At 52.2% G+C, this 22,280-nt stretch overlaps 6 protein-coding genes across 6 annotated transcripts; 4 read left to right on the top strand and 2 right to left on the bottom strand.

The window, feature by feature from the left end:
- Positions 1-3,803: 3,803 nt before the first annotated feature.
- Positions 3,804-5,030, top strand: SFB3_2 (COPII coat Sec23p-Sfb3p heterodimer component; the record flags this gene model as incomplete). Its single annotated transcript, XM_066122702.1, has 1 exon — positions 3,804-5,030. One exon carries the CDS (start codon positions 3,804-3,806, stop codon positions 5,028-5,030), a length of 1,227 nt encoding a protein of 408 aa, XP_065972264.1.
- Positions 5,031-5,160: 130 nt separating this feature from the next.
- On the top strand, positions 5,161-7,121 carry SFB3_1 (COPII coat Sec23p-Sfb3p heterodimer component; the record flags this gene model as incomplete). Its single annotated transcript, XM_007809624.2, has 4 exons — positions 5,161-5,166; positions 5,228-5,666; positions 5,729-6,948; positions 7,038-7,121. 4 exons carry the CDS (start codon positions 5,161-5,163, stop codon positions 7,119-7,121), a joined length of 1,749 nt encoding a protein of 582 aa, XP_007807815.2.
- Positions 7,122-9,365: 2,244 nt separating this feature from the next.
- Positions 9,366-10,255, bottom strand: J3458_021711 (uncharacterized protein; the record flags this gene model as incomplete). The annotated part of the gene is made up of 2 exons (XM_066122701.1): positions 9,720-10,255; positions 9,366-9,649 (listed from the first exon to the last, which is right to left on the bottom strand). Exons 1-2 carry the CDS (start codon positions 10,183-10,185, stop codon positions 9,366-9,368), a joined length of 750 nt encoding a protein of 249 aa, XP_065972263.1. The 5' UTR covers positions 10,186-10,255.
- Positions 10,256-12,575: 2,320 nt separating this feature from the next.
- SLM5 (asparaginyl-tRNA synthetase) lies at positions 12,576-15,194 on the top strand. Its single transcript, XM_066122700.1, has 4 exons — positions 12,576-12,636; positions 12,715-13,050; positions 13,110-13,329; positions 13,395-15,194. The coding sequence occupies exons 2-4, from the start codon at positions 12,764-12,766 to the stop codon at positions 14,538-14,540; spliced, it is 1,653 nt and encodes a 550-aa protein (XP_065972262.1). The 5' UTR covers positions 12,576-12,636; positions 12,715-12,763; the 3' UTR covers positions 14,541-15,194.
- Positions 15,195-15,944: 750 nt separating this feature from the next.
- Positions 15,945-16,934, top strand: J3458_021709 (uncharacterized protein; the record flags this gene model as incomplete). Its single annotated transcript, XM_066122699.1, has 1 exon — positions 15,945-16,934. The coding sequence occupies one exon, from the start codon at positions 15,945-15,947 to the stop codon at positions 16,932-16,934; it is 990 nt and encodes a 329-aa protein (XP_065972261.1).
- Positions 16,935-20,008: 3,074 nt separating this feature from the next.
- On the bottom strand, positions 20,009-20,420 carry J3458_021708 (uncharacterized protein; the record flags this gene model as incomplete). Its single annotated transcript, XM_066122698.1, has 2 exons — positions 20,009-20,308; positions 20,385-20,420. The coding sequence occupies 2 exons, from the start codon at positions 20,418-20,420 to the stop codon at positions 20,009-20,011; spliced, it is 336 nt and encodes a 111-aa protein (XP_065972260.1).
- Between the last annotated feature and the right edge of the window lie 1,860 nt (positions 20,421-22,280).

Here is a 22,280-nt window from a genome sequence, read left to right as displayed (position 1 = left end):
AACAAGATCGATTCCGTCGGGCGCGTGGAGGGGATGGGCCTTGTTTATATATCGGGCGGGGGGAGGAGCGCAATCAGTAGCTCTTTCCTCTGTCGCGCGCAGGAGGTCCAAGGTGCGGCGTGGGTGCGGCGTGGGCAGCGCAGCGCTTCTCTGCTTTCTGTTCTCTGCTCACCGGGGGGGGGGGGGGGGGGTGTGCGGCCAGCAGCCAAGCTAACGGGCACACTACATGCTTACTACACTACTGCTGCTCGGTACCTTGCACGGAGACATAGGCGCTGGATTAGGGACGGACTAGTGCGGAGCACCATCGAGTCTGGTGCCAAGTGCGTCTGGCTGTCCATGTCCAGGTCTGGCTGAGAAAACGGGGACTGGGCTATCGCCCACCCCCCGAGCTCGAGCTTGTCTCTTCTTCTACACACACCAGCTTCTAAAGTCCCGAGAACGGGTGCAATGGTGTGGCCCCTCCGTTACTGGCTGAAGTACTAGACAGCCGGCACTATTGTTGTATGCAGTTTGGCCCTGTTGCATCCATCAAATCTGCCTCCCAGGCCCGGCTGCCACCGCTGGACCAAGCAGCCAAGCTACCGTTCCCGGCCGGGGAGCATGGCCTTGACGCGCGAGGTTGCGCCACATCAGGCGGCTGCACGTAACAATGTCGATACATGCCGGGGTACAGGCGAGAGTACCTCCCCGGGCCCTCGATCTGGCGGTGGCTGTCGCCAGTTTGGGTTGGAATACTTGGTACTCCGTAGCATCGAGTGCTTCAGGTAACCCAGTTTCCGCCAGAGCAAGCGTGTCTGTCTCTTAAATATGACAAATGCGCCGTGCTCACACTGAGCTGCGTCTCCCCTGAACACGCATTACATCTTTGCACACCAGGGCACCCGTTCGCACTGGAGTATGTACTTGGGCAAAGTAGAAACGTTTCTCCGGGACCGACAGAATTGCCCGACCTTCTCTCTCAGCCACACCCACGTACCCTCCCCATACAACGTCAAGTACCTCCCCGGGTCACACCCTCTCTGCCCCTCTGCTGGGGCATGAGGCGGCATGGGTCTGTCAACTCGGAGGATGTTATGGCCCAAAGTAAAAATCGGCGCCATTTCTTTCAAAACAATACCTGCCCCGTGACCAATTTTCTGATTGGTCAGTGATCAACATCACCTCTTCACCAGCGTACCCAAATCTCTGATCTCAGATGGGTTGAGGACCGACCGCCCACCACCCTCTCGCCATCGAATCTTTCCATTTTCCTCCTTCTTTCTCTTGGTCCCCCCTTTCAGGCCGCTGCATTCTTCGCCCTCGTTATTTCTGACCCTCCATTACAGTTTCCATGAGTCATTTTTTTGTCTGGTCTCATAAAATGTTGCGCCATGTTTCCATTGCTGACGTGTGTGATCCGGGACTTGTCCGGACATGAATCTCCACGCCCCGTCTTTAACACTCGAGACGTGTTGAGCTCGATGTCGCATTCTGGATTGCTATCGACTCTGCCCCTCTTGTGACCATTAGTTGCCAGCGTTTCGTGTAGATTGTTTGTCGGTACCAGGTGATGCTATTTTATGGCCCAGTCCCGTGCGCCTAGACCGCCAATTTGTGCGATATATCGCAAGTCACTTTTTTGTTTGAGTCCCGGCTTGGATGAGTGGCCGACCACCCCGCCCCTCGAGAGGTTGACCTGAAGCCATCTACACTTTTCCACTCGCCAACTAATTTGCCACAACGTAGATATGCAAATGTGAGGAATGCAGCGCCTGACGTCTCGGATTTGATTTTCATTGCCGTGCTCACATATTTCGGCAACTTTATTTTTTTTCGGGCCAGTTATTGGTCTGCAGCCAGAGCGCTCAGTCTTGCGATGCGACCGAGACGCCACAAGTTTCTGTCGACATTGTGTCCCGGCGCAAGTCGCACTGCTCGCAACTGCCCGTACTTTGGTAAATTCAGCTTGAACCGGAGGCCGTCTTTGTCGCTCAATGGACAACGTTTGAATCAACGTGCGTCATTTTTGTTTCCTTTGTTGTGGTGGCTAGACTCTCGTGTGCACGCGCTCGTCGCGTCTGGCGGTCAGGATTTGCGTTGCGACCGCCACCTACATTTGACCAGGCAACGCAAAGAGACAGCAATATAGGGGAACACTGTCTGTTAAAGAGGAGGGAAGAAGGAGCGAATGATATTTCATCCGTTTATGTATTTTTTGTCATGCTCTGACATAGCCTTGCCCTGTAATTGACTGTCCAGCGTAACTGCCTCGGATGCCACGATGGCCTCAGTGCGACCGACGGACCGTGGAATCATTTGTGAGATGGTTTTGTATTGCAAAACTAAGATACAAAATAAGACCTCTGGGTTATATTTTGTCTCTGAAACGTTTAAAATACCATGAATATCATTATTCCATCCATTCCTGTTCGTCATCCTTCAGAAATTTCCATTGCTGGCAAACTTGCGTAGGAGCACCTTTCGTCGGACCGGATCGTTCATTCGATATAAGGTCGACGGCATGTCATGCTCGTACCAAACGCAGGACTATTGTACTTTAAACCCTAGAAAAACATCAATGAAGCCGTTAGAGAGCACTCCAGGGTATATTCTATGTGTATTCCCTGCGTCGTAGGGTGGCTTCCTCCCGTTTCTCAATCCCAGTGCATGCCAAATCGATGCTTATCAAGACGTTCTCAGTCGATATAAAGCCGTGCTGTGTCGGCAGTGCTTTCTCAAACACGCACGCGGTAACTCGGAATATGCAGCGCCATACAACGTTAATCCACATTCTCATCTACACATGCCCACAATCAACGCTGGGCTGTTGCGCTCACTCTGTGTCCTGCCACTGCCCTCGGGTTGCCTCCTCTCATGGACGTTGGGCCACTCGACTTACACGAGGTGTCGTGGGTGGGGCCGGATCGGAGCGCATGTGACCGCACACGTGAGCCGGCAACCTGGGCCCTTGTTCTCCTGGTTTCTCCACTCCCCACACTCGATAGTTGACGGGGTCAGGTCTAAGTGCATATTCCGTCCAGACGCCGAGGCGCCGTGCTGCGTGCCAATCAGGAACCAGGAACCGCATGCGCAAGTTTGTCAAGCGTTGAAAAGGCCAGCGAGGCATCAATGAATTGGACCCTCGTCATTCGTAACATGTGATGAAATACTTGGCGCTGGCTTACTCAATAGTGTGCAGTGCTACGGAATATATTGCCATATTACCAGTCTCTTCTCTCTTCCACCTTTTCCGTGGCCGATACCACATGTATAATTCTATAGAAAGCAGCAGTCGTTTATAAAATAGTAAATGCCTTGGCTCCAAGTATCTGCCCCGTAGGTACTACTAGATACCTAAGTACCTAGGTAGGTAGGAATTGATAATATATGGCATTAGTGTCCGATCAATTAAAACGGGCAAGGCAGAAAGGACAGGGTGTCCAGGTACGGAATACGGAGAAATTATTAACGACACATGTGCACGCGCCAGAGGAAAAAAATAGTGGCCAAGTGCTCCCTAACGAAGAGCGCTGTAGGACCTTGACTGCAGGTGCTCAAATGCTGTCTGGTATAATGTACTGCAGACTTTAGTACTAGCCTAGGTGCCTGGTCAGGTCACCAATACACCGCCGTACCCGTCCCAGGTCTCCCCGCCTCGTCAAGCCAGGCACCCTGCCAAGTCCAATCCAGCACTACTGAGGTCGGTCCATCTTCAAATCCACTCACGACCACCATTCAGTTAACTACCCTACCTCCTTTCCGTCGGCAGAGGCTTGCCTGAGCCGCCGTCCTCGTTCACGCGCGACACGCCGTATCTCACCATGGCTGACTATACACAATACCACGCCTTGGGCCAGGGCATCGCCGACCCCAATGATCCCAACCGTACCACAGGTCTTGGTCAACCACCCTATCACCAACAGCCTCCCGGTTACGGATACGGAGCTCCGGGCCCATATGCTGCTCAACCACAGCAATCACCACCACCTGCTGTGGGAGGGCCTCCTCCAGCAGGTGCTGCCTACGGAACTCCCTACGGTCAAGCTGACCAAGGTTTGCACGGTTCCCAGGGAGGCTTCTCGCAGCCTGGAGCTGATGCCGGCCTGGCCTCGCAGATGGGAGCCATGAACTTGGGTGATGGACAGACCACGATCCGCAAGAAGAAGAAAGACCGCCATGCCTACCACACAGTCGAACCGACGGGTTCTTCTCAGGCATACAATGGCATGGGGCCCCCTGGCTCCAACCCGAATCAATTCATCCCTACTGCTGCTCCAGGAACACCGGGTGCTCCAGCGTTCGGAGCTCCAGCTCAGTTTGCCAGTCCTCAGGGCACGCCTCACATGATGAACGCTGGCGAGTTCCCAACTCCAGGACATTTCGGCCATGGTAATGGAAGTGCTGATGCTGCTGCCACAATCTCGACCTCTGGCCCCTCCAAGGTGTCTCTCGAGGACATGCCAAGTGTCCCCGTGTCTCGCGACTCCGTTCAACCATATTTCCTAAAGAACGTCTATCCTACCTTTGAACGCCATGTACCGCCTCCAGCGACTGTCTCCTTTGTAGCTTTCGACCAGGGAAATGCCTCCCCCAAATACGCTCGATTGAGTTTGAACAATATCCCCGCCACCTCGGACGGCCTGCAGGCCACCGGTCTCCCTCTTGGCCTCCTCCTGCAGCCTCTGGCCCCCCTCCAAGCCGGCGAGGCAGAGATTCCCGTTCTCGATTTTGGCGATGCCGGCCCGCCACGATGCCGTCGATGCCGCGCCTATATCAACCCCTTCATGATGTTCCGATCCGGCGGCAACAAGTTTGTATGTAACTTGTGTACGCACCCCAACGATACGCCTCCCGAATACTTCTGCGCCACCAGCCCGCAAGGTGTCCGTGTAGACCGAGACCAGCGGCCTGAGTTGCACCGAGGTACTGTCGAGTTTGTCGTGCCCAAGGAGTATTGGACCAGAGAACCTGTTGGCTTGCGTTGGCTCTTCCTCATTGATAGTGACACAAGAATCATTCAACAAGGGCTTTTTGGAGACCTTTTGTGATGGCATCTTGGCTGCCCTCTACGGAGGGGCGAATCAGGAAAAGGATGAGAATGGCGAGCCAAAGAGACGGGTCCCTGAAGGTGCCAAGGTTGGATTTGTCACATATGATAAAGATATTCACTTTTACAACATGCATGTAAGTCTTGTGTTACTATTTTCGGTCTTGAGATGGCCAAAGAGTTGCTAATATCACCTAGCCTGGTCTAGATCAACCTCAAATGCTCATCATGCCCGATCTCGAGGACCCGTTCCTTCCTATTGGCGAGGGCCTATTCGTTGATCCGTACGAATCCAAGTCAATCATCACTTCTCTGTTGACACGACTGCCCGAAATGTTCTCCAACGTGAAGAATCCGGAACCTGCACTGCTTGCTACCCTGAATGGAGCTCTGGCAGCACTTGAGAAGACTGGTGGCAAAATCGTTTGTTCATGTTCTGCTCTGCCCACCTGGGGTCCTGGTAGGCTGTTCATGCGTGACGACGGCAATCATCCTGGAGGAGAACTTGATAAAAAGCTCTACACGACTGAGCACCCTGCTTGGAAGAAGGTGGCAGAGAAGATGGCAGCCTCTGGCATCGGCGCTGACTTTTTCCTCGCTGCTCCTTCTGGCGGCTATCTCGACATTGCTACTATTGGTACGCTTTCAATTGAGATTGACTTTGGAGTTGAGCAACAGGCTAACGATTTTTTCATATAGGCCATGTTGCGGCTACTACCGGCGGAGAGACATTCTACTATCCCAACTTCATTGCTCCACGAGACGGACCCAAGCTGTCTGCCGAAATCAGCCACACTGTGACAAGAGAAACTGGTTTCCAAGCGCTGATGAAGGTTCGATGCTCCAATGGTCTGCAGGTGTCGGCATATCACGGCAACTTTGTGCAACACACTTTTGGGGCCGATTTGGAAATTGGTGCCATTGACTCGGACAAGGCCTTGGCGGTTTCATTCAGTCACGATGGCAAGCTGGACTCGAAGCTGGATGCTCATTTCCAATCCGCCCTCCTGTACACGACTGCCTCGGGCCAGCGCAGAGTTCGTTGCTCTAACATCATTGCTAGCGTGAGCGAAACGTCCAAGGAAGCCGGCATGCGGGAACAAGGCATCCGAGCATGCATGAAGTTTGTTGATCAGGATGCAGTGATTGCGCTTTTGGCGAAGGAAGCAGGCACAAAACTCGCTACTTCTTCAAGTAACCTGAAAGACATTCGAAACTGGCTTTCCGAACGCACCATTGATGTTTTGTCATGCTATAGGAAACACTCGGCACAACAACACCCTGCGGGCCAGCTGGTTATGCCGGAAAGGTTAAAGGAGTTCTGCATGTACATGCTCGGACTGACAAAATGCAGGGCCTTCAAGGGCGGCATTGAGAATTCAGATAGGAGGGTCCATGAAATGCGCATGGTTCGTTCCATGGGCGCCTTGGAACTTAGCTTGTATCTCTACCCTCGCATGATCCCGCTTCACAACTTACAACCCGAGGAAGGCTTTGCTGACCCCGAGACGGGCCACTTGAAAATGCCCCCTTCAATACGAGCTTCATTTTCGTGCGTCGAAACCGGTGGTGTGTATATCGTCGACAATGGTCAGCAATGCCTCCTTTGGTTCCACTCTCAGACATCACCGAACCTGGTTGCCGACCTGTTTGGCGAAGACAAGGACTCTCTGAAGAGCCTTGATGCATACACATCATCACTGCCCGTCCTGGACACTCACCTGAACGCACAAGTCCGCAACATTATCGAATTTCTCAAGACGATGCGCGGCTCCAAAGGCCTGACTATCCAGCTTGCTCGACAAGGCATTGACGGCGCCGAGTTTGAATTTGCTCGCATGCTGGTAGAGGACCGCAACAATGAGGCACAAAACTACGTGGACTGGTTGGTCCACGTGCACAGGGGAGTGCAGCTCGAGGTACGTTATTCTCTGCACTCTCAGAACCCCTCCCCCCCTTTTTTCTTCGGACGTAAAACAACACCATGCTAACTGGGCCACGCTGCCAGCTGAGCGGTCAACGTAAGAAAGAAAGCGAGACTGATTTAAATACCCTGTCCAACTTTACCGGACTCAGACCGACAATGTGGTAGGAGAACAATGGTGATGAAACAAAACCGAGCGGGGGAAGCGTAAGCGGTTGTGTAACGTATACAGGCATGAATGAAGAGGGGTCCCAAAAAGAAAAGAAGAGGGCAAAAATGGGAAAAAAATGGAGGATCTCGCAGGTGTGGCTTAATTTTGAGAAGCTGAAAGGGCGCAGAGCATAATAGGGAGCTACCGCATCATGAGTGAAATGTTTTGGGTAGGCAGTTTATACAGTTTCACATGCAACACGATGACAGGACAAGACCAGCCGTACGAGGTAAAGACATGACGTTTGGAGCCAAATGGACGTGTGCATTTTGAAACTCTTTTGCACTTGCAGCAGGATACCATCTGGACACGGGGCTTTTTTTTCAAGCTAATTTTGCAGCTTGTTTCGTACGACTATGCTTGGAGATATTCAAGTACCCTCACGATGACTATTCTTGGTCAAGATGGCGTCCGCCTCCGCTCCGTGTGTACATTGTATGACGCCCTTTCTCTCCGGGCTATTTGGAAGCCCGCCTTCTTTCCTCTTGTCTGCATGGCGTTCGCGTGACCAGCAAGCGGCACGGGCAGGGCAGGCGTGCTTTTGGGCCGCCGGCAACAAAAGACCGGCTTGCTGGAGCAGATTGTATGCAGCTGTGAGATGAGCACAAGGGGACATACATGTATGTGTATGCTTGTCTCAGAGCTACAGCCGCAGCATCGGGCCGCAGGAGCCTATAATAAGTATCGTGCTTCCTGAGCACGGCGCTAGAAGATCGAGCATGAATCAGACTTCCAGCCAAGACATGGATGGAAATGGAGGGCATTATATGCCCAGCGACGAGTTTGATTACTGGACACGATGGGGCGACAACTGGCAGGGCAAAGAAGAAGAAGAAAAAAAAAAAAACTCCATCGTCACGAAACAATGTTTCGGTCTTTGCAACCGTCACATTGGGTTGGACGTGCTTGTTTCGTTCAGCGTGAGCCATGTGGTGGACTACTTCGCAATAGACCACCTCGAGTTAGCATCAACGCATGACATGTCACGGGAGACTACTGGTGTGATATACTAGCAGGCGGCCTTGCATGCTCGTCGACTCGCTCGCCTCGGAGTGGCTTTGGCCGGGCTGGTTCTTTGGAGCATTCCCTCCTGGGGAAGGGGGCACGTCCTGGGTGAAATCTGACAAAGACACGAACCAGTGGCAATGGACATGGACATGGACATGGGCCATGGGCATGGGGCAGCAGAGGGTGTGTGATGAAAGGACTAGTAGGTGTGGTATAATGTCTCAGGACTCATGGCTGAAATGGACTAACATCAACGGCAATGGCGGGCGTCTCTGACACAAGCTTCCAGTCATGGCCCCGTGGCAATCGAATCACATTGCAGTTACGGAGTTTAAGGTCACAGAAGCAAGAGTAGAGTGAAATTCGGTCAACCGACCTATTTTGCAGAAACATGCGGAGGCGCGTTTTTTGTGGGGGGTCTGCATGTTTGAATTATGTCTATTTGATAGTCTCGACGGGTTGATGTCAGCCTGACCAAGGGTTTGGCCTGTAATGACGATTTCAACCAGACTTCACATCCAGAGTGACGTGACCCACCACCCCTTGTGTGTCAAATGTGTGTTCCAATTGACAACTGATTTCATCGTGAACTTGGACAAGCAGCCAATCGTACACTTCTGCTCTAAGGGCTGCATGCAGGACAGAACCGGGGCTTGTTTCGTCACCAGCACGATCCCAAGGGGAAACCAACCAGCATCTAGTGCACAGGTGCCATCGAGAGACGTTGTAATGGGAAAATAGAGAAGAAAGAAAAGACATGGTCTTGAAGGTGCATACGTGCAACCAAGGGCGACAATAAAGACAATGGCGACACATGCAAAGTCACCGCTTCACGACTAAACAGTCTTGACTGAGTATGCCGGTGATGACTTCGCTGGTTTTTGTTTTTGTTAATCAATTCACTGATATTCATATCAAACATGCTGGACTCGCCTAGACGTTAGTCGCCATAGGCAATAGTTTGAGAAATATACACAGTGTTGCAACAGCCAAGGGCAACCAAAAGGAGACAACAAGGGAGAAGTGCAGAAGGAGAGAGAGATAATTGAGGACCGAAGACTATAACAGATTTCAAACACCAAGCTGTGGCCAGGCATGGCCGCCGTTTGATATTAGGCATATTGAGGATAGTCCCGCCCCCCCCCTGTAGTGCTCTTGGGTGTGCATAATCCCCATTTAAAAGTTCCAATTCTTCAACTTGTAATCATGTCTAGACCATAGCGTGGATCTCTAGCCGAGAGAACACGCGCAATCTCGGTATGGCCCAAGGCCATTTGGAAAATAGCCATATCTGTTGCCAAATTTGTAGAAGATCCTTGCGAGAATCCGATAGGGGCCGAAGCGTTGTCACGCGACTTGACCTTGCTGCTCGCCCCTTTTTTGTCCTTCCTTGCCATCTCGTCCCAAATGAAGCGTGTAGTACTCTGTGAAGGGTCCTCAAAAGCAAAGACAACGTACGCAAATTGTCCCCGTAGGTCTGGGTCGAAGAGCAATACATCCCGCCAGAGTTCGGCAACTTCCCTGGGGTGGGTTCCGACAGCTATTACCCAGGCCAAAATCCCCCACGACAACTCGATCATAGTTGTTGTAAAGGCAGATGCGGAGAGCGCCGCGAATCTTTTCTCTCATCATGTCTCGTTCTTCCGCAAACGAGTACATAGTCCCGTTCTCTTTCAACTTCGGCCATCGAGTCGGTGGGACAGACACAACAGGCAGGTCATACCAGCGCTCAAGTCTCTCGTAATGATCATGGGGCCCTCGACAAACCACAACAGCATCAGAAAGAATACCTCCAGTGGACGGAATAGGATAATTTGATGGCACTTGTGTGTTTGGCCAAGGACTGCTCAGCGTTGCAGAAAGGTTGCTTCGACGACAAAGCTTCTCTTCGTACCCAGAGCATCCCGTTTCCCAGTCCCCCCCCAGGTCGGCGTTCGTTGGCAGCGCAGATAAAAGGGACTCTGACTCTAGAGCCTCCAACAGCCTCAGCGGCCCGACTGTCAGCCGCGGCATAGGAAATGGCAAGCATAACTGGGTCTCCAGCTTCTATCCGGAAAACAGGAGGGTTGGTACTGAGATGTCGGCGTGTAATGGCGAGCTCGGCAGGCTGCCGGTACAAAATCGAGTACGGAGGAAACATCTCGGCGTAGTTGGCATTTACCATTGGGATGAAGTTCCTCTTGGTGTCGGCTGCCACCTCAGACGGCTTTACCCGGCTGGATTTTGACCCTGGAGCCATAACGAGAGCTGGTATTTAGTTGAGACTGACAAATATATATTGGTGCCAGAGAGACAATGTTCAACTGTGCACGTATGTGAACTTGTGATGAGTTGATACATGGACGAGTGAAGCCGAAAAGTCGGACTTTATATGCTCCAAGTGCCGTCTTGTTTGGCGGGACCTCACTGAAGGTACAACGACCAAACTATTCTGAGGGTTTGTCATATAGGGCCCAGTAGAGGTCGATAAGCGTGAGCGTAGCTCGACAAATTTGTGTGACCCGATGAAAAGATCTGAATCACTTGTTTGGAACACCTTCATCTAGAGGCGAGGAATGGAAGACATGGCCTTGGCCGAGAAACGAAGGACGAGACGAAGTTCGACGGTAGACAACAAAGAGCGAGAGCTGGTTCCAGCCCGCCTTTAAACCACAGTAACCGCGTCGCTCGACTTTCCTAATTCTACGGTGGGGAGATGGTGTCTTGCCAGCAAGACATAAAGTGCTGGCAATACCACGAGCCCGAGGGTGCCAAAGTCCCAGTAGGCTGAAGAGCCTTGGGGTTGCATTCACAGAACGGAACAATACGTTGCGGCGGCATTGCTGTTTACTGCGTCTGTCGTAGGTGCGATTCCACTTGATACATTGCAGCGGTAAGGACCCCCAGGGGCCCCAAACAGGTGCAGACATCTCAGACATGAAAGTCCCACGGAGATGGCGTCCCCTCGCCTCTGCATTGGCAAGTCCCAAGGGCCACATCGATGATGTGGGTGGCAGGCACATCAAGGGTAGCCGAGAATAGGACCCTGGTAGCAAGACAAGGCCAGGTATGAGGACTCAACCGGATGATTGCTACGCGGCAAGCGGCCACTTGGTTAGCAGTCCGATCTGTGGCACCTCATCTCGCCTTTGTCCAACAAAATACCATCATGGGTCTAGCAGCCACACTTTTGTGGAGGCATGGAGACTCGGGAGAACTATTTGACTCCCATGCTGGCATTTGTTAATTGCCGATATCCAAGGGATTAGGCTCTGGCACGAAGGCAACCGGCGGGCCAGGCGTGTGGTAAGCCCAGTTGAGAAATGATCTGAGACATATTAAGACACAAAGGAAGATAAACGACGAAATTAGGGCACAGCTGCAGGAAAACTTGCGAGCAAGTTGCCAAAAGGTCCTCGGCACTCTGTACGGAAAACTTTTACTCTGTACTCTATTATAAGGATCGAAACTTCGCTGCGGCGGAAATGACAAGCACCGTTCGGGGCTGAGAGTTGAGAGCTGGGCGTTGGTCGAGATCGAATATCCAATACTATCACGACTCGCCATGGTAGAGACACATGAGAGAGGCCAGTAAAGAGAACGCTCGACGGCACCTGGATGTGATGAAGTCGCATCCAGGACCCCTCAAGACCGTTGGAGCGTACTCAGCAGTCCAATACGGTGATTGAGTGTTTGTGAGCAGTGAAACAAGCGGGGGAGGTAGAAATTAGGTTGATCCACGAACGGACGATGCTAGAGTCGAGGATGGTGCTGCCCAATCTTGTACACCGCATGGAGACGAATGGATGAGCGTGGACGCGTCTCTGTCTTGCCTCCTTCTTGATTGACGCTTTATTGATTGGTCTTGGAGGGTCTGGTTCTGGGATAGGGCAGGCGAAGATACATAAGCCAGTGCGAAAGGGGGGGAAGGAGCAAGTTTGGTAGTGACCAGGTGCTAGCATGGAGTGTGGAGGGACCATGGAGGAACCATGGCGGGACTTCAGAATAGACGCATAGTAGCGTGCTGGGCGTGTAGTGGCATTGGAGTGGTAGTGTAGAAGAACGGGTCGCGTGGCCAAGGACTTTCTATATCATCACACAGATACCACACATCACACATCACACAACAATGCCCGGCCGAGGAAAGTACGATGCGATGTGGCAGCTCCCGTACCGCAGTGGCGGGAAGGTGCGAGCGAGTTATTGCCAGGTTGCAGCGTCTCCAGGTCTCCAGGTACGCGACACGGCCGTGCATTTTGACATGCAATGTAATGTACCAGGCCCTTTGACCCTGGCCGGATATGTCCCGGCTCTGTCTCCGGCCCTGCTCCCGGTGCCTGGCGTTGGTCCTTCGCTTGCAGCTCAGACCCACCCGATCGCATCGCATCAGGGACGTCGACTTGCCGTCCGCAAAAGTCATAGTCGATTCTCACAATTTGGGCTCATCCCCGAGCCACCTGATGTCTTTTATCGCTTCTTCCCTTTGTGAGTCAGGACCAACAATAGATGAGAGCCATCTGGAGCTGCGTGTACGAGAGTAATTGACACCCTTCGGCAACTTAGCCGCAGTCCGTCCGCGCAAATTTGGGCAACCTTCGTTGGTGCCAGCGTCATGAGGTCGACTCTTTGGTCAAGATTCGCGAGCCATCGCCGCACCATACAGGTTTCGCGCGCCAGGCAGAGATGTTACTCCGCAAGGGTTATTGGCGAGTTCCAACCGCTCATCAAAACGGTGGCAGACCTTAGGGCCTGGCATCCCGAAACCAATGTTCCGGATGTCCAACTGTGCGGATGGGTACGCTCTGTCCGTAAGAGCGCAGGAGTTCGTTTTGTCGACATTACAGATGGATCCTCTATGCGCCCAGTCCAAGTTGTCATCGATAAGGCATTGGCGGCAGAGTACGTTGCTCTACAACTATTCTCCTGCACAGTCTGCTATGCTAACTTTCTGGCTAAAGCATACGACCTGGCTCTGCTGTTTGTTTGAAGGGACGGTGGCACAATTCAGCCGATATGAAGCAACCCAACACAGAAGGATCTTCTGTCTCAGATATCTCCTCTCAACACACTCCGTCTGTATCTGGAGCCGATGGAATGGAGCAAGGCACTGAGAGAATCCCAACGATTCAAGAACTTCGAGTTGACGAAGTTAAAGTCCTCGGCGTTTCTGATCCCCAAGTGAGTCTATTCCAGCTGGCATTGACCGCCCATCAAGTGGCACGCTAACTTTTGCGTCTGAGAAGACTTATCCAATCCAGAACAAATATCAGACCCCAGAGAGCTTGCGCTACATATCGCATCTACGATCTCGGACACCACTCAATTCCACGCTCCTCCGTCTAAGATCTGACGCTAGCTTCATTCTCACTCAGTTCTTTTTTAACCAAAAGTTTCAGCAGACGCATCCTCCAATTATCACCTCTTCTGACTGTGAAGGCGCTGGTGAGGCATTCACCGTCAAGACTGGCTCAAAGGCGGAATTCTTCAGAGACCCCAAATATCTAACCGTCTCAACTCAACTTCACCTCGAGGCTCTGGCACAGTCTCTTGGGAATGTGTGGACCCTCTCTCCCACATTTAGAGCTGAACAAAGTGACACATCCCGTCACTTGAGCGAGTTTTACATGCTCGAAGCCGAGATGAGCTTTGTTAACGATATGAACGAGGTTATGGACCTCGTTCAGAGTATGCTGAAGAATCTTGCGCAAGGCTTGAAAGGATTGCGAGCTGCAAACGAACTGGCGCAGAATAGACTTGACTCTCGAGACCCCGCCGAACGGCTTGCCTTTGCAGACTTGGTTGAGCAAGAGGAACTCGACCGTCGGTGGACGGGCTTGCTCTCTCCGAGTCAGTGGCCCAGAATAACGTACACCGAAGCCATTGAGCGGCTACAACCTGTTGCCAACCAGTTCGAGCACAAACCCGTATGGGGCAGCGGCCTTCAATCCGAGCATGAGAAATATCTAGCCAGGGAGGTAGGGTTTGACAAGGCAAATAGTGCTTATCTCCCAATCTTCATTACCCAGTATCCCCGCGAGATCAAGGCCTTTTACATGCTTCGCTCAGCATCGTCCCCACCACAAGGCGAAACGGTCGACTGCTTCGATCTCCTAGTGCCGAGTCTTGGAGAGTTGGCTGGAGGTTCAATGCGCGAACATCGCTTATCCGAGCTTGAGGACAATATGAAGTTACACGGATTAGAGGTGCCTGGCAAGAAGCAGGACAGGAGCAGCGGCCTGGGCTGGTATCTGGACCTGAGACGCTGGGGATGTCCTCCACATGGAGGATTTGGCCTAGGCTTTGATCGCTTGCTCAGCTATCTGACAGGTGTGGCAAATGTTCGTGACGTGGTCCCATTTCCGCGCCATTACCAGCGATGCGATTGCTAGGACAGAAGTTTGGTATGCTCAGATTACCGGCCGAAATACCATCGGTAATCTTTTGTCAGGCGAGGTATACGGACCGAGAGTCTCGGCCGATTCCCGGTTTCGCGTCAATTGTGCCGTGATGCGGTTCGGCAACGAGGCCATTCTGACGGGAACGATCTCACTAAGCTTAACAGCGTGTATTACCATACTTTGTTTGTGATGCGGCTACAACACGAGGCGAGCAGGTGTTGGTGCGGTGACACGACAGACGACACACGGGACCGGTGGCATGACTCTTGATAGTACGACAGTCCATTCGCCGGTCACACAGGTCTGCAGACATCTGTTCCGAAGATGGGGAGTCGGCTCAGATGTCGAAGCGAAGTGCCAATCTCGGTTATTGCTGTTGAGCCGCAAGACGAGCTTCTAGGGCGCCATCATATTATGACTATTTACTTTTCGGAATGTACAATGACAGAATTTACCTACTGTAACAAAATAGACATGGGCCTGGGGGATGGTGTTGTTTAGACCTGCTTGGAATATCGCCGTCAACAGCAGGGGTCCGTTCTCCGGTGCTCTGGCATAAAAGCGTATATGTATACTAGATTAACAGGCATAGACTCCGACTCAACTTTAATATGGATAACGTTACGTGTATATCAACGCTGGAGAGACTTGGCGGGGAATAATAGTCTGGCCAAAAAATGGCTTCGTTGCAGATACGAGATGGACGAGGAGCTTGATGCTGCAAATCTAAATGTGAGATTGCGCGGCTCCTTCAGATTCATACTAGGATTCCTGTACATTACTCTTGATATAGAGAATTTCAAGTACTGCAGGAGTAGACTACAAGGAAAGAATTGAGTAGGTTCTGTCAACTCATATTCAATGCCCAATGCATTTGGAAATGCTCGCTCATATGGTGAGTGATCCAACGTAATTCAACTGCACAATTCACCTCCAACAAAGAGATACTCCTCTAAAAAAAGTTTCAAACACACAAATCTTTCTACAAAACTACAACTTAGAAGGCGAATCCACAGCACGTGTGCGTCAATCCGTTGCGAAGACTCGGGAAGTGTCACCGTGGCTCATCTCGATACTCAGTTTTACATACATTTCTTATTCTCAGCCCCATCAGACTCTAACACCTATTCCCAACTGCACCAAGTCCATCTCCAGCCTCCAAGGCGTGCAGCGAATAAAAAGTCAAAATCATCTTCTTTTCGCTTCAGAACCTCACAGAGCCATGTCATGCCACCATTGCTCAGCCGCAATGCCCAGCAGGCAACCACCTCAATTCCGCATACCTACCTCCTCGCCTTTCACCTCATCCCGTCTCCATTCCCTCCTGAACAAAACCACCCCTCAAAATAAGGCAAAACAAACAAGCAAGCATACAAGACGCCGCCCGGAGAACACATGACGATGCCCGCCCTCACAGAACGCCAATCCAAAGTGGTAGGCGCTCTCCTCGCCCTCCACGCGGGCGACTCCCTCGGGGCCAGCGTCGAGTTCGAATCCCACGCGCAAATACGCACCCGCTACCCCCACGGCCTTGGCGACATCGTCGGCGGCGGACCCTTCTCCTGGCCCGTCGGCCACGCCATCGACGACACAGACATGACGCGCGGCGTGGCCCTGGCCTACCGCGCCGCCCGCGGCAAGCCGGGCCAAGACGTGGCCGTGGTGGCGGGAGACAACTTTGTAAACTGGTACACGGGCGACTGGCCAGGCAGGAAGCCCGGCTCACGGCCCGTGGACATGGGAGCCGCGACGAGGGCAGGGCTGGACAAGTTCGCCGAGACGCGGGATCCCGATCGCAGCGGCGCAGGGAGGGGGAGCGCCGGGAACGGCAGTCTGATGCGGTGCTTGCCCACGGGGCTGTTCCAGCGGGACCCGGATAAGCTGGTGAGGGAGAGCGTGAGGATCAGCAGGATCACGCACGACGACGAGAGGTGTACGGTTTCGTGTGCCGTGTACAACCGCATCGTGGCGGCGCTGATACGGGGCACGGCGCCGGAGAGCGCCGTCGAAGCCGGGCTAGTTCTGGCCGAGAGGCTGGAGGGGAAGAACGGGCTCGTCTCGCAGGCCGTCGAGCTGGGCAGGAGGGTGAGCGTCGAGCGGATGGCGAGCCATGGCCCTGACACGGCGGAGATGAAGGGGCGCTGTGCCGGGTATGTGCTGGAGACGTTGGCGGTGGCGGTTGCCGCTGTTTTGGACAGGAGGAGCTTGGAGGATGTGCTGGTTGATGTGGTGAGGATCGGGAAGGATACCGATACGAATGCTGCAGTGGCGGGCGGGTTGCTGGGAGCGAGGGATGGCGTTGAGGCTATTCCGGCGAGGTGGAGGGAGTTGTTGCAGTTTGGGGACGAGTTTGCGAGGATCGGTGTTGAGTTGACGCCCGCGTGAGAAGTTGTTTTGACCCTGCTTATCAATACTGTTTACACGGTTTTGAGACGCATGGAGTTGAAAGAAAACATTTGACTTGCTGTAGCTGGCAAAATCCTCTGAGACTGGCGGCTCGGTATATTTGTGACGACATGATCCTCGGACCAATTACTTGCAGATTTGCGGTAGTCTATTATCATCTATTCCCGCGACCGTCACGTATGGTAGCTTCGGATTAGTCCTTTCATGCTTCCCTTGTCATGAATATTGGTTGCTGGTCGTAAAAAAAGAGTTATCTCTATTCCATCATCCAAGCGGTCATAGCAACCACAACTACGGCCATATCATCCGCCATCTTCCAAATATCCCAAGCTTAAATTAACCACCACCACCAACCATAATTCAAAACATCAATGGTCAAGTTATGCCGTGGGTTGCCGTCCGCGGAGATTGCTCACCCGAGTCATATCAAAGGCCAACAACCTCTGATACATTCCGAGCGCGGTACCACCACGGACCGACATCAAGCTCAATGAACAACCATAAGACAAGAACTGAAGATAGGTGCAAGCCTCAAAGTTAATCTTGCAGCGGGTTTCATCAACACCCCTCATAAACGAGCATCGATCGACACCGTCGACGACATGATGGGGCCACATGTCTCTCATGGAAGCCCCCAAATAGAAGGCCCAAGAGCGAAATGGCCAGCCTAGACTACCTAGGTAGGTAGGTCGTCAGTCGGGGGAAATCGCTCTGGTGTGGGAGTTCAGACTGATACGGATAGATCTGCGAATACTCCATCTGCAGAGAGGCAATATCGGAGAAGAGAGGGACGCCGGTCGGCACGATATAGCCGCTTCATCAGCAGTTTCCTGGCTCCCATTTCGTCACGTTCATCAACATATAGTATAACTGGAAGAGGTGTAGGTCTAAACCAGCCTCGACCTTCGACAACGTGTAACGGTAGCAGAAAACTCACGGCAGATAACTCCACAAAGTACCGGCGCACAAAGTGTCTCCGCCAGAGTTGGAAGCGTAGATAAGACCCGTCCTTTGCGAGTAACTCCAGATGTCCATGCATCCCCAGCCGGGAAGGGTGTCGAGGCCGACTGCATGCAGCCCAAAACGCACGGAACTGGCGTGCCGACACATCCACCTTGTCAAAGGGCCTTGGTGAGGTTGGCGAGGCTATGGGTAATGGGTGATGGGACCCCTGTGATGGAACAATCAATCTGCGGCGAGACCAGCAGCTCAGTTCCATACCGGAGCGCTGCCTCCGTTGTCGGTTAAGATTTTCGGGTTTCCCCGTGCTCGTCGGGTTTGTCTTGTCCTGGCCACTCGCTGTAGACAAAGGAGCAGAAATAAGGGGCCAAGAAAAAAAAAAAAAAAAAAAAAAAAAAAAAAAAAAAAAAAAAAAACCGCAGTCGCGTGTCTCGACAGGCGGCCGAGTGTTGGGTTGAGGGAGCCGGTCGCCGTCGTGATATGCAATCTCCCGTGTTTGGTAGAGCTTTGGTGTTCCAGACTGTGATACTCTGGCTTGTATCATCAATCGCTATCGTCGTTGTGTATTGGTGGGTTTGCTGTTTTGGCCATGTAGATTCTGCCACTGTATTTGATTTTTAACTTTCTGTTACTCCGTACTCCGTATGGTATTCGCAAAAATTAACAAATAAACAACCCAATTTTCCCCGAAGAAAAACCCGTCTATAAATAAATCAGCAACGAAACCGGAGACAATATTTTCCCTTTCCCACTTGACACTGGTGTCAGGTCAAGACTCTCCCTCTCCTTTGCACACCGCGTCTCTTCGGAGAATATTGGGCTGCATACCCGGGAGCCTCGGCTTGTCACGTTGTCCGGTGTCCAGTTGTGTGACCCAACCGGAACGACATTGAATGAAACACGTCGAGTTGCCTGTATTCTTATCCAAGTTGATTCCAGGAGGGAGCTTGGTATCGAGCCACGCCGTTCTGAGGGAACTCAGTCGCTTGAACCATGACAAGAGATGGCTGTGACGCGGCTCCTTCTATGAATCATGAGATTTACCGCAAGTACTGCTATCGGATCGGCAAAACCTTGTTGATCACTCACAGTTGAGATATGCTAAACAAGTTGCTTTCGTTTTCAGGTTTAGCTATCAGCCCGCAGGTTCCGACTATGTCGATGAAATTAAAGTCTAGGCCGGCCGTTTCATTTGAGAATCAAACGCAATGCATGAGCCGCTGCCGTTTTGGGTAAACTGCCCGGTCACTTCGAAACTCTAGGGTGCAGATTGGTAATGGAATGGTTACAGTATGAGGCTGCTTTCTAGTTTCGCAGAGTGCCTTTCACACGAACTTTGAGCACGGCCGCGAGAGAGAGACAATCTCAGCTTTTTTGGTTCGTCTTTGTGCTGGGATTTGTAATGGATTCATTTGACACATGCATGCATGTTTGTGTAGTGTTCGGCAATTGGCTGCATGTTTCACTTATTGGTCGTTGTCTGCAATCAACCTAGTCCTACTACTACGGAGTAGTACTCCATACTGTGTGTCACTTTGACTGGAGATGCTGGACATGAATGTTTTGGCCGTGAGACTTTTGTATGCGGCGAGCTATTGTCTGTAAAGTGACGAGTGCTTTGTCGGTGTGCGGCCGGCCGAGCAGACTGGCGTATCAAACAAAGGTGGTGAAACAAGTTTCGGGCCATTGATCGACATGGAAAATAGCATCTCCTTGGGCGGCGAGGCCGGTGAACGAGGGCCATGCTCTGTGGCTCCATGGCTCTCTGTAGCAGCACCAGTGGGTTCTCAAGTACAGGCAAGACACGGCGACGAGGCTTATCAGAGTGCATGAGTCCATGTTAAGCTCGCCTGTGTGTCTTCCGTACTTTTAAGAGTCACAATAAGCATATCTCCCAGGTGTGAGGCCACAAGGGTCCAGCGCCATCTAGCTCATGGAGCAACAAGGAGCACCCCTTTTGGTTCTGGACTCACATGTGGCGCCTGGTCATCAAGGTTTTCTTGGTATTGCTTGGGGTGCAGCAGCTAGCTCCCTCGACATGTTTTAGGGAGACATGCTGAGCATGGCCAATCTGGGGATGACCGGGGCTGAGGCTATTGGCTACCATTCGTCCACAACGGATGAATCGGCAACGGTTGGCTCGGACCATTCTGTTTTGAGCTCTTCATCATGGGGGCCTCACCCTTTCTTTGATCGACGACGTCGCCCTTGCTGACGATCCGGTGCCAAGTTACGTACTCGTCGCTCGTGTCCTCGCTGCGCCCACAATCCCGTAACCATCGAGGGTGACTCGGGGCAGTGCAGCCTGCAGACGGCAGGTAGCAGCCGGCTTTAGAAGCCAAAGTCAAAAAGCCAATCTGTCCTCCTTCGCCCTCGGCCGTTTGTGGGTGGAACTAGAAAAACAACAAGAACAAGGCCAATGTCAGTGCAAAAACACAAATCCAACGGAAAAGTGGGTTGGTTGCTGACCAGGTGAGTGATGGGGTATTTTGGATCTGGGACCATTCCAGCTGGAAGCAATAATAGTATACTTCGTACGAGCGGAAAAAAAAAGAGAGAAGTAAATAAAAAAACGCCAAAACTCGTTGGCCAGCTGCTACTCTGTGCCCCGGACAATCCTGCGCAGTCAATAATCGCGCAGAGAACATCATGTCGGTAAGCACTGACAGACCGTGCTCCGCCACCTTGGATGAGTTGGATGAGAGATACAACGGCAAACGGGCAAAACAAACCGCAAACCGCAAACCGCAAACAGGCCGCGTCGCACGAGAGGACGACTTCCAGACGATCAACGACGGCGGCCACACCAAGCTTCGGGAATAAAGCTTGTGTCCGCCCCATAAAACCTTTTAGTCCTTCGATGATCCAGCGCCTGCTCCATGCACCCCCTCCGACGTACCTGCTCTTTGACTCCCAGACGCCCTCGTTCTCACCCCACACATTATCCACAGTAGGCTGCAGTAATAAGCAGGGATTCCCTGGACGCCAAGTCGCCAAGTCGGTTCAGACGGCATCTCAAGCGTGGCCAAGCTTTACGTCGTTCCGCGCACCTTATCTGTCTTTCCTTCTTTCCTGGTCCTGGCACTGGCCCATGAGTGGCCCAAACCTGGCCGTCATATCGGTGCCTACAGTGTGACGCGTTGGACGCACGGGTGAATACAAATTCCTCTCGACCAATATGTAGCCTTATTTGGATTAAAATAAAAAAACATGCCGCTCGGGCACTCCGTGTCTGAGTTGTTGATATATGACTCCCTAGCAGCAGCAGCAACGAGGCGTTCAATAGCCAAGACTTGAGGAGTCCCATATCGTGCCACGAGGCGTTCAATAGCCAAGACTTGAGGAGTCCCATATCGTGCCACGAGGCTAGCAACGCATTGTGTGTATTTGCCCCATGCTGATCCTGTCGAATCCCTTTCTTTAGGCTGAATTGGATGGCAGCGCTGGGGGAAAGCGCTTATACACATGTACAAAACACGGTAACCGACAGTTAGCACAGGGGCTGCGAATAGTCGCAAACGGTCGTACTGGCGCCCATAATTTGGACCCGTTTCCTCAGCCAGTCTGTCCCCATCACACACGGTGCGAATTGTAAAATTTCTTGCCAAGCCTAGTGGCTTGCAACGCTTAAATTCATGCTTAAAAGCCCGAGTCGCACTGGACGAGAGCGCAATTGAGGGGCCAAGGGCGCCGAGTTAGCCGTAGCGTGTCGCTCGGCCAATTTCCACCCCCCTTCGCTCTTGCCTTGGTTCATTTGCGCCATATCCATGGAAAGGACCACATTAATATGGTAAATTGTGAAAGTTCCTATTGATGCTTACATTTAGCCGCTGCCACGCGAGCTTAGCATCGCGTTCAAGGCAAATACGTGTGATGTCGTTGTCGCTAACCCACGTACGTACTTTGTTCGGATGGTGCCAAGTGTGCCGAGGTGCCTAGTTTGCTTGTTTGCCCTTGGCTCGCTATGCCACTCCCTCTCTATCTATGGCTTGGCTACAAGTAGACGGCAGAGGGACGAGCGGAGCCTCTCAGCCCGCCAGAGGACCCTTGGAGTGCATACATGTGAGGAAGAAGGATTACTTGGCATTGGGTTATTAGCTGGTATGGCTTGTGCTTGGAGACTGGCGCCATTATGTACGAGGGCTTAAACGTTGCGAAATGCCCACAGTCGTTTGATATTGACCACCAGGGCGAGTAATACATTAGGTACCTACCTGGTATTAGGCAATGCCCCGCCGAGTCATCCGGGACAACACCGGCTTGGAAAGAGGGAAAAAAAACGGAAGAAGAAAAAAAATAGGAGGCTAAAGATCGGAACCAATTTTTTTTTAATTTATCGACCCAGCGCGTTTGGTAGCTACGGAG

The sequence above is a fragment of the Metarhizium acridum genome (assembly GCF_019434415.1).
Source record: "Metarhizium acridum strain ARSEF 324 chromosome Unknown scaffold_586, whole genome shotgun sequence".
NCBI lineage: Eukaryota > Fungi > Ascomycota > Sordariomycetes > Hypocreales > Clavicipitaceae > Metarhizium > Metarhizium acridum.
The sequence above is the reverse complement of the archived record's forward strand: the minus strand, read 5'-3'. Positions and strand labels throughout refer to the sequence as shown.

What these genes read in the sequence shown, in the direction of transcription:
- SLM5 (XM_066122700.1), top strand. Translation starts at nt 12,764, where the DNA reads ATGAGGTCGACTCTTTGGTCAAGATTCGCGAGCCATCGCCGCACCATA. An exon ending in GATAAGGCATTGGCGGCAGA is followed by an intron (nt 13,051 to 13,109) that starts GTACGTTGCTCT and finishes TTCTGGCTAAAG; the next exon opens with CATACGACCTGGCTCTGCTG. An exon ending in TCGGCGTTTCTGATCCCCAA is followed by an intron (nt 13,330 to 13,394) that starts GTGAGTCTATTC and finishes GCGTCTGAGAAG; the next exon opens with ACTTATCCAATCCAGAACAA.